The 12733-nt window shown below is 41.2% G+C and overlaps 1 protein-coding gene across 1 annotated transcript in view; it reads left to right on the plus strand.

The window, feature by feature from the left end:
* The window catches only part of LOC121709021 (deoxynucleoside triphosphate triphosphohydrolase SAMHD1-like), a 69399-nt gene that overhangs the window by 56007 nt on the left and 659 nt on the right, over positions 1–12733 (plus strand). Inside the window, exons 13-15 of the mRNA XM_042092029.1 lie at positions 5753–5892; positions 8682–8765; positions 8877–8975. Of these exons, the coding sequence (XP_041947963.1) occupies positions 5753–5892; positions 8682–8765; positions 8877–8975 (323 nt within the window). The remainder of the gene's footprint in view (positions 1–5752; positions 5893–8681; positions 8766–8876; positions 8976–12733) is intronic.

A 12733-nucleotide genomic window follows, 5' to 3' on the forward strand; every position in this document is an offset into this window, starting at 1 on the left:
TAGGCCAGGGGTCTCCAACCTTTTTGGTAATGAGGGCTACCTGAAGACCCAAAATCATATGGAGGGCTACTCATTTGAAACAAACAGACCCTCACCCCTTTTTTGCGAGGGTAGTCCTCCTAAATAATAGGCCTATGTTATTTTTACTTTTAAATTATCAATATTCTGTAGGCCTATAAGTCTTTATATATTAAGCAACTGTATTTTCATCTGATTCTTCAATACTTTAATATCAATATGCAACACTACCAACATATTTGTTCAGTTTGTTCATTTCAAAGTTTGCATGGGGAATCTAATCTTAATTTTTTAACAACAAAAAAAAACAATATTTTTGTGCAATTAATAATTTGGGTTACAATTTGTACCCAATTTATACCCACCCACCATTATGAATTCAGGGGTTGTTTAAGTTCTGATTTCAGTGGACAATTCGGTTTTAACATTTCAATAGTAATCACCCACACCAACCTAACATATGAAGACTCCTTTTAAAGTTATTGCACACCTGAAATCTCTCCATGATCTGACAAAAAAGGTAATGCAGTCCTGCTCAGTCAAGCATGCCACAAAATTTTCAGCGCTATTATACGGCAGTAGCCTACGGAGGAGAAAAGGCCTGTGAGCTAAAGCAATTGTTGTTCAGTCCTTGAACAATCATGCAAGAGCCGTATTTGACGAACATAGAATGGCCACAGAACTTCTGCAAAGATATGCTTCCATTGGCTACACCAGACGAGCAAGTTTTTTCCCCTTTACTATCTATGCATGCGAGCAGCGTGTATGCGCTCCGCTTCCGTTGTTTAAGAATGTATGTAGCCATACAGCTGTAACATTAAATTGATATTGGTGATGCCTTACAAATTGTAGCTGCTTTAAATTTTAGTCTTTGGCTCCAAATCCGTTTCCCATTCAATCTTTAAAATGGTTCTGGTCTAGACTTAAATATCTATTGAAAACTTCACAATGGAGCGTGTTTTTAGAGCGTGATCTGCAGGCGACCTGAAGGCTATTTTTAGAAGGTGCGCTGGGGGCGCCTCATAGCCGGGCACCGTGTTGGAGACCACTGCCTTAGGCAAATGCAAGATAAAAATACAAAACCCAAGAAACTGTACAAACTTGAATTCATGGTGGTCGAAGGACACTCATCTGTTCCCCTACTGGGAAACAAAGCAGTACAAGCCATGGACCTAGTGAGGATACAGAAGGATCATGGCCATAGACGAAATCGTCACACATTCACTGATGAGAAACCGCTGGATGAGGTACACATCAGACAGCAATATGCAGATGTATTTGAAGGTGACGGCTGCTTACCAGGGACGTATGAATTAGAAGTTGATCCAAGCGTATCGCCTGTAAAGCTACCAAAGCGCAGAGTTACGGTGGCACTGATGAACCCACTGAAGGAGGAGCTAAGAAGTTTGGCGGAAAGAGAAATCATTATGCAGGTTGAAAAAAGCACAGATTGGATCAGCAACATGGTAGTGGTCAAGAAGCAGTCTGGAAAACTGAGGATCTGTATCGACCCCAGACCTCTAAATAAAGCACTGAAGAGACGACATTTCCCACTATCGACGATCGATGACACTTCCAGACCTAGCAAATGCAAATGTAATCACAGTGTGTGATGTGAAGAATGGATTCTGGCATGTGAAACTGACGGAACACTCAAGCTACACAACAACATTTGCGACACCTTTTGAAAGATTCAGGTGGATGAAAATAGAAACATAGATCGAGATCAAGACTGCGCATGCGCTAAGACGAATCCGGCGGGGGCAGTGCCATTACTGCGGGTTAGGCACGTCGGCGCTAACGTTTGTGATAGCTGATAGCTACCTGTGGAGTTGAACAAATAGTCTTGGGTACCTTTATATGGCTCTGTATGTTTCTTTTCTCAACAAGTAATGCCTGTGAATGCGGCGATGACGTATTTTGACAGTTGAGTCACTTGTGCGAAGTCGTACTCATACCAAAGAAAGCCAACTGTAAAGTTTGATTTCGTACTTTTTTTGAATTCATATTTTTTTTTCATCCGTATTCTGATGGATAAAATACACACAATATATTTTATGCACGACTGGACTCATTCGAGAATTCACAAATATGTATTTTATGCACAACTACAGACAAATACGCACGTGTATCAAATCTATGGACACAAATATTTTTGACAGCTATCCCCCTCCATAAGGACTGCTTGGCCATACTGTTCGGGATGGAGAAATTTCTCCAATATACATACGGTAGAAAAGTAGTAGTACACTCTGACCACAAACCCCTAGAGACCATCACAAAGAAGCCTTTGCTCAGCGCACCGAAAAGGCTACAGCGAATGTTGTTAAGACTTCAGAAGTATGAAATAGATGTGGTATTTGTCCCAGGTAGGCTGAGGCACGTGGCCGACACACTGAGCAGAGCATACTTGCCAGAATGCGCACCAAAGGGATCAGTTGAAGCTGAAATTGAAATTGTGAACATGATTCATTACTTACCTATATCTGAAGAAAGACTGCAGAGAATTCAAAAGGAAACACAGAGAAGGACACCACTCTTCAGACACTGAAACAGAGGATACTACAGGGGTGGCCGGAAGCAAAGGCACAGGTTGAAGATGTGGTAAAGCCATTTTTCTCTATGAGAGATGAACTAAGTGTGCAAAACAATGTCATCCTCAGAGGTGAGAAAGCTATCATTCCAAACAACCTGAGAACCGAAATCATGGAGAAGATTCACGCCTCACACAGGCATTGAAAACTGTCTCAGGAGAGCAAGGGAATGTGTGTACTGGCCTGGTATGCATGAACAGCTGAAGACATACATGGCAAAATGCAGTGTCTGCAGAGAGGCAGACACTCGGCAGCAGAAAGAGCCGTTACACCCTCATGACTTCCCATTAAGACCATGGGCCAAAGTGGGAACTGACCTCTTTACCTTCAACAACAAGGACTATTTAGTGACCGTGGACTATTTCTCGAACTTCTGGGAGGTTGACCATCTCCCTGACACCAGGTCAGTCAGTCATTCACAAACTGAAAGCACACTTTGCACACCACGGAATCCCAGATGTGCTGATCTCTGATAACGGCCCGCCGTACAACTCCCATGAATTCAGACAGTTTAGCAAGGCCTGGGAATTTGAACATGTGACATCACCGACATCCTCAGAATAATGGAAAAGCCGAGTCGGCCGAGTCGGCTTTTGCCTTAAGAGACTTATGGCAAAAGCCATGCAAGCAAAATCAGATCCTTACCTGGCCATACTGGCTCACAGAAACACCCCAGCACAAGGATTCCAGGCCAGTCCCGCACAAAGACTAATGAGCAGAAGAACTAAAACACTACTACAGATGTGTGACAGCCTGCTAAAGCCTGCAGTAGTAGACACTGAGACAGCCGTTCAGGAGAACAAGCTCCGACAGGCTCACTACTACAACAAAGGAGCCAAGCAGTTGAGACCACTGCAGGAAGGAGAGCAAGTTAGGGTGCAGACAGAAGTGGGCCGCCACTTATATTGGACACCAGCATCCGTGATGGGGCAAGTCAAGGACAGATCATACACAGTCAAACTGGAGAATGGGACCATCCTGAGACGAAATCGGAGACACCTGAGACCATCCCCTGGGGTCTCACCCAAAAAGGAGACCATCATAAACACCACACCACCCACTCCAGCCTCACCTGACCCACAGACGGCGCAAGATGTTATCACTACAAGATGTGACAGGGTCATCAAAAGGCCAGCACACCTCCGTGACTTTGTTTGAATGGACTTTGTGTTTACTGTTGCTCAGTGTTTAACATTTCATGTATTTGTTTTTTAAAAAAAAAGGAGGGATGTTACAATGTATGTGTTGTACCCGGACGGTTTTAGAGGGAACACCAGGATGAGAGTTCAGAACACAGAAGTTACTGATAAATGAGTTGAATGCAGTCAAGTGTTGGCGTCTTTATTATTGATAAAACCCAGCACAACACATTGTATTTTCAACCGTTACTATAAGAAAAACGTTTTCATCTCCGATCGATTTCTGTTTCTTGGTTTGCATGTCTGTCAATGATGTAATTTGTTTTCACTTTATGTTTTTTGTTAGTTTTTTTTTTTTTTTTTTAACTAGCCAATTAGTTAATGCTGCTCTGATTACAATTATAAGGAATAGGATAGTTGAGAAATTCGCTTGAATGAAACACTTAACGTCTTTATATGTTGATTATGTACATTGTATTTTCAATCGTTACTATGATGAGAACCTTTTTCATGTCTGATCAACTTTCTTGGCTTATATGCTTGCATGTCGGTCAGTGATGCCATTTGTTTCCACTATGTCAGGGGTACTCAAATAGAAATGATGAGGGGCCACAATTTTTTTTTTTCAGTGACTCAAGGGGCCATTTATTGGGACCGTGTACGATAACGTATCATAACAATATAACTTATGTATAACATTTATAACATATTTTATAACATAAAATTTCCTTTTTATTAAAAACTAAAATAAAAATATAATTTTAATTGATTAATTTAATTTGTTGAATTTTGGCTTTCATTTCCTCTTTTTCTTCGCCTTCCAGCAACGTGTCCATCACATCAATCATGCATTCTTTCATTATCTCTGAATCCGTGAATGGCTTCATGTGCTTCGCCAAAACCCACGCTACTCTAAGGGAGCATTGTGTTGCCTTTTGCTGCTTTGTCAAAGAAGTGTGGAGGATTCGGTTGGATGTATGATATGATGCTTTAAGAGCATTTCATTTTGTTGTTCTGATCTCGGAGTTTTGCGGAAATGTCTCTTCAAAATGCTTGTGTTTTGATTCGTAGTGTCGCTTCACATTGCTTAGTTTTATTGCCGCGACAGATTCTTGACATGATAAGCACAGAGGGCGAGTGCTGGACGGTGGTAGAAAGAACGCAAACCTTTCTGTCCACTCTGGTTGGAACTGGCGGTTTTCGCTGTCCAGTTTTCTTTTTCGGGCAAATTTCGAGCATGCCATTACGGCTCCGGTCGGTAAACGTGTGACTGCTGCTGAGAGTTTGGGAGGGCTGGACTGGAGTGCTATCTGTTTATCGTTGCCATGAAGGCAACCCCCAGCCTCGTATTGAGATCGTGGCGCGCGGTTTCAAAATAAGAGCGTGCAGCGAGATTGAATTTTAAAAAAAAAAATCAAATAATAATAATTAAAAAAAACTTTTCAAAACAGCACGAGGGCCACAAAAGGCCCGCGGGCCGCTATTTGAGTATGGGGGCACTATGTTTTTTTATCTATTTAAAGTATTTATTGAAAAATCTGCCAATCAAATAGGCAGGCCTAGTAATCCAACCTCATGTCATCTCACAATTATCAGATCAGCAAGTAATGATGCGAGTCAGTAGTTGGTCAATCACACTCAAGAGAGTAAATAGGCTAGTGGGTTAGTCAGAGTTGATCATTGTAGGTCAGTCATGGATAACAATCTAGATTATTTCCTGGAAAACTGTTTGTGCTGTCAGTGCATTACTATTATTTCCGGTCGCCGCCAACTCCTAGTCTATTACCGAATCCTACACATTTTGTGTTCATTGACATTAGCTGATGTTGCATTTGGTAATAGACTTGTACGAACTACTCCTAGCGAGATGGCAACAACTGGAGAAGAATTTAAGTAATGCCCAGACAGCACAAACAATCCTCTTCGTGTACACAAAAAGATTCCTTGTTTTGTCTGCAGGGAACCTCCTGCAAGAAACTGTGTTTATGTGTTTCCTTTTAGACTCAGTCTTTGACCAGATTCTCCAGTCTGATGAGCCAGGCCTGAAACAAGCAAAGAAAATCCTCCAAAGAGTTACCTGCAGAGAGTTGTATCATTTCATAGGAGAGAGTCCACCTTACAAGCTAGATACCATCTCTAAGGTTTGTAACTATAGCGTTTATGCTGAAGCTAGTTTACTTTTTAAATATATCCAGCATTTTCAACACTACAGTGGGCAGTGCTTCGACTTGGCCAGCTTCACTCGCACGTGGGATCTCGCGGTATCACGCGACTTTAATTTGTATTTTTCCAGTGAGACGCTGCAACAACCCAAACAACCGGTAGATGGCTCAAGGTGAGCAGGGTGTCTTGTAAAAAGAAATGGAGCCTGGAAAACCCTACTTCACTACAGACTTTAGCAGACTGGTTTAGAAATAATAGCCAGAAATATGCCTGCCCTGTCCTAATAAAGAAATATTTGGTTAACTGCGAGTCAATCCCGTTTGCAGCCGTAGAAGAAACGCAGGACAAATTAAACATTCTGGTTTTAATTTCAAATTAAAATGTTCTCCTCTTTGCAAACGTAGCCTATGGTGACAGATTAATTTAATAATGTTGCAAAGGTAGGCTACTGCATCAATCCATAGGCCTGTTTCATTAGGCTACTAGGCTATTTGTTTTGCCTTACTCTTTATTCATTTAGGCTAGGCCTTTTTATTCAGTTATTAATCATTTTCCGTCCTTCCACTACTTGTGTAGCGCAGGCATTCTCCGACCTGTCACTCATCATCGGAAGAGAGGTGTTTGGAATTCCCGCGTTACAATCGTCAGCCAATCAAGGTGGTCACTTCAGTCAAGCTCGTGCATGAGTGATGACGTCATCCATACCCACGAAGACTCACTCCTAGTTTAGGAGTTGTCTGAAAGGCTTTGTGAATAACTTTTAAGAGAAAACTCCAAGCTAAAATCTTTAAGTGCGATGTAGGAGTAACCTACTCCTAGTAGTAAGATAAAAGCCTTTGTGAATAGCCTACGGCCCCAGTTATTCATCATCTTCCGTCCTTGTGTAGCGCACGCATTCTGAGACCTGTCACCTGTCACTCATCATCGTAAGGGAGGTGTTTGGAATCATGCCCGCATCATCAGCCAATCAAGGTGGTCACGCTTGCCCATTTACCCAAATTAATGGTCGAATATTACTGATGATCATTGTTATTTAAGAACATGCAGTGTGCCTAGGGTACCAAAAACATCTTGCTCGTAAAAAAGCATCATAACGCACATTCTGGCGGGTCTGTTATTTACTGTAGGCTGCGCAAACCACATGCCTTTATTTTGGGCAAGCCTGCAATCGTTCATTCATTCAACCTTTATTTATTCTCGGAGGGTCATTGAGGGAAGCCCTCATTTTCAATGAAGCCGAGATTACAGAAGCAAAGCAAAGCGGCCTTCTGTTGAAGAATTTTATATAAAGCCTGCGCTGACAGTAATCCTCCTGCCCCTGATAGGCCTACCACAGCTGTGGATAGTGTGGAATGTTCAAGTAATAACACAATCCAATGTGTGTCTCAATTGTCCCCCGCTGACCACCTCACACATTTCTCTAGATTTTGCAACGGATTTACATGACAATGCCATAAAATATGCCAGTTTTAGGACACAGAATAATGTTTGTAATGATACCAGGTAGGCCTACGTTTAACAGTAACAAGTGTAATGAGCTATTCATTGTCGAAGGTGCATGGTGAAGTGAAATTCTTACTTTGGAAAACAAACATTTGCCGATATCATCGCCGATCATCAGAATATTGCAACAGATTCTGTGTTCTGGACTGCAGGTAACTTGTTAAGCCAGTGGTTCTCAAACTTGTATTTCATTCCCCACTTTGATCAAGGGGCATGACTGATGATAGTGGAGATAACGTGTTATCCCGAGGCTTTTGCAAGTCAGCATCTTCGACGGTATTAAAAATATAAGTTTTCGATGTCCCAAACGGAGAGCCATACTTTATTGTTTTTAACGATCTTTATGCTACCCACAAAAATGTAGGCATGGGGGCATGATGAAGTAGGCTATCCAACTGTCGTGTGTTAAATTATTGTGATTACGATCCAGTGGTTTTCAAACATGCGTGACTCGGACATCTAACTAAGTGCAACAGGCATATCGTCCTCGCATTCGCAAAATGAGGACCAGTGTTTTGTTAAATTGCAAATAGCTATTCGTTTTAACGATTTTTTTTATGATAGTATGAAGTGCTATTTGTATAGGCTACTATCTTAAATCTTGGAATATGGGGAGGAAAGTGGCGTGTCTGCAGTCAGCCAAATATGAATGTAATTCTGCAGCAAAAAGCAGATGTATTTGTTTATTGTACAGAAAAATAAAAATGACATGTCAAGCAGTCAATTGACTTCATTGCAGTCAAGAAGTAGGGCAAATTAAGACACTGTTTTGATGTGCGTAGTTGCGTTACCCCCAACACTGACAATAACAGACAGCAAATTAAGATATTTTTAGTTTTGTGGAGCAGCACCGGTAGGCTATCAAAAGCAGATTTCGATTTTCGTTACCGCCGTGTATTCAAGCCTTAAGCCATACCCAAGTAGCCTTAATCGAGGTAATGTTTCATTACGATTTATTTTGTTATTGAATTCGTAGGCTGGGATTCCTCTCGGTAACAATTACGTTTAAAGGTAGCCTAGCCTCCTGCTTTTTCAGAAGGGGCGGCAGTCAGGCTACTGACAGAGCGATGTACAGTGGCAGAGCGACGCACAGTGGCTGAAAGTGGTACTAAAGCTTCACGCAGCTTCACGCCTCGTAATGCGCGACTGAAGTGGCCATTTGAAAGCGATGCCCACTGTACAATATCTCAACAAATGGGAAACAGAAGCTCAAATTGTTAGAGAACAAGATCATGTGTAACAAACGTGGTTGTCTCTTTCACAGGATAAACTGGTGAAGGACATGGTGTCCGAGGTTCAGGAGAAAAATCCCGAACTGGAATTTAGTCCCCAGGACATTGTTGTACATGTGTGTTTTTTTTATTTTATTATTATAATTATTTATTTAGAGTGAATAAGAAAGCTCTGAAACTGTCACTTCTGAACCAACACTGTTAACATTATCTCTTATTTCCCCAAGGTGATCACAGCAAACTATGGCAATAACAGTGAAGATCCACTCACAAATGTGTATTTCTACAACAAAATGGACAAAAGAAAGGCGAAAAAGAAGGAAATGGTAGACCTACTTTTGTTATGCCAAATTTCATGAAAATGACAGTGAAATAGGGGTGTCACTATTCTCCAAATCCTCGATTCAATTTAATTTTCTATTTTCATGTCGCGATTCGATATCAATGTTCCTACCGCAAGCTAGTAAACAGCAGATTTTAAACATAGACATAAACATAGCGAAATGATACAACACAGAAGATAATTTGATTGTTTCAGCACACTTCGAAGAGACACAAGGTTAGTGTTCATAGAATATGCACTTATCAATGTGCATTCTGCCTGCAATTATGCCTTTTGGACTGTAACTAGATCTTCTTTTCACTTGCTAAGTTGAGTAAGTTAGTGTTAACTGATGTGAACGAACGACAAAATACTTTCATACCGGTGATTTCAGAGCAGCAAGAGGGGCTTTGATTTCTGTCGGTTAATATGTTGTTGTTTTTTTAACTGGCTGCAGCCTAAAGTTAGAGGAGTGTTGATGCGCCACAGTTCAACACGTGTGTGTTTTTGCCTGTTGGGAAGGCATGTATGCTGGACGTGACGGCTGGGCGTGTGGCTAGATCATCGATTCTACCTTTGAGTTTGAAGTTTCAAGATCTATTTTCGACTTCAGATTGTGACACCTCTACAGTGAAACCACATGATTTACAGAAGTGCTCACTAGTTGTGTTCATTTCTAAATGTTCAGGTTTAAAGGAGATTCGTAGATTTTTCACATAGATCTCCGTGCTTCCAGGCAGCTTCGGTACTACACTCTGGGGGCATGTTCATGCCCAGAGCAGGGGTGGGCAACTAATTTCCCCAAGGGGCCACATGACAAACTGGAACTGTTAAGGAGGACCGAGCGTTTTGAAATCAGCATTTAGAATCACCACCAAGTAATCAGAGTTCGACATTCTGACTACTGCGGTGGTGAGCGACACAACTTCGAAAGGTTTACGCCGGCCTAAAAGGCAACTGCGTGGTGTCGACGCTACGACAGAGTATTAGGGCCACACATGAAGAAAAAAAATATTTTTGCCATGGCGAGATTGAACTGGACATGTTGACTTTAAAGTCGACATGCCGACATTAAACTCGAAATACAGTTTAAACATAGCCTACAGTTTAAGCTATGTAGCCTACACTATGTGACATGAATAATAGGCCTACTTCAAATAGGTCTTATTTCAGATAGATTGCAGATATTCAGATATTGCGTCTTCTGTTAACTCAATGCAGTCATCGTGAAGCGCTGTATCACGCGGTTATATCCTACCATGCAGTGTTATATAGCTAGAATAATACATGTTTCCAATGATATAATGTTTCTATAGTAGGCTACAAAATGTTATTTCACATGGGTAAGGCCACAGCACATCCAAATAACTGCCCTTCATGACCCATTGGCCGTCACTCTCCATAGGTTAACATGGCAAAACTCATTTTTCTAAAACTGCTTTTCCATGTCTCACCTGCGATACATATAGGAGGCTATAAACACAGATATGTATAAGTATATAGGCCTATACTCTTTGGATCCCGCGAGGGAATATGTCTGCATTTACTTAGAATACACGGCGTTGCCTATGGTCGGGAGGACAGTTTCATTCATCCCTCCATAGACATTCAGGCTGTTTTGCATCCATTACAAACAAACATGCAATGTGAAAGTCTGGGATTGGGGAGAGCAGTTAGTATACCTAGTGCATAAGCATGAAGTTGAACCGTTAGATGAAAAACACTCTTCAATAATAGGCCTACAATAAATAAATAAACCGCTAATGACGTTTACTTTTGACCATCGCATTTATACATACTCCGTGGTTAGTTCTATGTTTTGTCCACATGGTGTAGGACTCGAAGAAAACTGCAATGTTTCATTCGTCCTCCCTTTCAATCGTCCCGAGCGGTCGTTCTCTCTCCAAACTAACTTTATTCTCAAAATGTTGAGTTTAATGTCGACACGTCGAGATTAAAGTCGACATGATATTTCAACTTTATTCTCGAAATGTCGAGTTTAATGTCAACATGGCAACTTTAAAGTCGACATGTCGAGTTTAATCTCGTCATGGCAAAAAATATTTTTTTCTTCATGTGTGGCCCTAATACTCCGTCGTACGACGCAGAAGCATAAACTCGGTTCACCCTCGGTTCATATCGTACATACGTGGTATGTACGATACATACCACGTAAACACTCTCACATCAGTGAGAGTGTTTACGTGGTATGTATCGTACAAACGTATGGGCGGATAGCCCATGGGCCGGATGTTATCCATGTCTGCCCCAGAGAGTAATCTAGCTGCCTGGGTGTTAAGCTGTTGGCTGCAGCAACTCAAGCTAGGTAAAACCGATTATTTCCGGGAGGGTTTCCCGTACCGAGAGTACTCAGTGACCGAGAAATCTATGTGAAAAATCGTCGGATTTCTCCTTTAAGTCCATTATAATAATAAAGTAATAGCTGGTCACTAATAAACTCCCAATGGCTGAATCCCAAAGTGAGCCCTGAGGACTAAAGACTCACAGACTTAATTGATCTCAGGTGCTAAGTGAGTGAGTGTGTGAGGCCACATGGGCTCAGATAGGTATAAATGACATTGGGACAGCACTTCACGAGATCACATGTTAACTTGACGACGTTTAATAACAAAGATGTTGCTGACACTTGTACTTTGCACGTGTGTCGTGCTTTTGTTTACCTTTGTAATTTCCGGATTTCAGGAATTCCATGAGAACGCGCAGCAAAGTCTGTGAGTCCGGACTTGGCCCCGGGATTGGGCCAATGTCTTGCAAACAATTTTGGAATTTTGACATGGAAAGTCAGGGAATTTTATCATTTTGGTGGCAAAGTCATGGAATATCAGGGAATTTTGTTGTAGCGGTTTAAAATGTACTTGCCAAAATACATTAATACAAATATTTCCACGCATGAATATCTGGATATTAGATTTACTGCATGCTTGAGTAGCCCAACTTTGTTTATTCAATACCCGCTCTAAAAAAGTTAAAGATTTTTGAACGCTACACAGCTGCTCTGAAGTCATTGGTCAGTATATCGTAATAATCAATATATAGTAAGTCAGGGAAATTCAGGAAATTCAGACTTTTTTGTCAGGGAAAAGTCATGGAATTTTACATTTGATTTGGTGGGAGGCTATTATTTTCACTGATCAACAGTAAGAACAACATTGTCGTCTTGATGTTTGAAAACAGCGGGGGTCATTTAATAAAAAAATTTAAATTATTTTTAAATTGAAGATACAATAAAATGACAGGCATTTGCAGTCAAGACTGTGATGTGTAGAATGCCTGCGCATTAGGGCCTGGATAGGACGTTTCGATGAGTAGGATTCGACACTCTCAAGGCTATGCTATATGCAATTTTGTGTAAATTCATATTATAGTTTTATGGGGTTAAACTATCCCCATTGCATCCTTTTGGTCTCCAACGAAAATTTTCACTCATTATCACCTAAATACAGGCCCAGATTTCCCCTTTATTGGACATGGCCTAACACAAGAGGAGGGCTCAGCTAGGAAGTGCAATTAAGTTAAACATATGATCTCAAAATATAAATTTTTCCTTCTCAATCTATTCTTACTGCTTTTTGTTTGTAACCCTGTGGGTTAAAGCCCCCCTGTGTAAGAAATTCTCCCATCTAGTAGGAGTTATAAAGCAACCAACCTCTCAAGCGCTACCTCGTTTAGAACTACTGGAGCCGTCTCGCATCAAAACTGACACTAGTTCTGACTGGACTCCTAGCACGTCGAAGCATAAAC

Source organism: Alosa sapidissima, chromosome 5 (genome assembly GCF_018492685.1).
Source record: "Alosa sapidissima isolate fAloSap1 chromosome 5, fAloSap1.pri, whole genome shotgun sequence".
NCBI classification, from domain to species: domain Eukaryota; kingdom Metazoa; phylum Chordata; class Actinopteri; order Clupeiformes; family Clupeidae; genus Alosa; species Alosa sapidissima.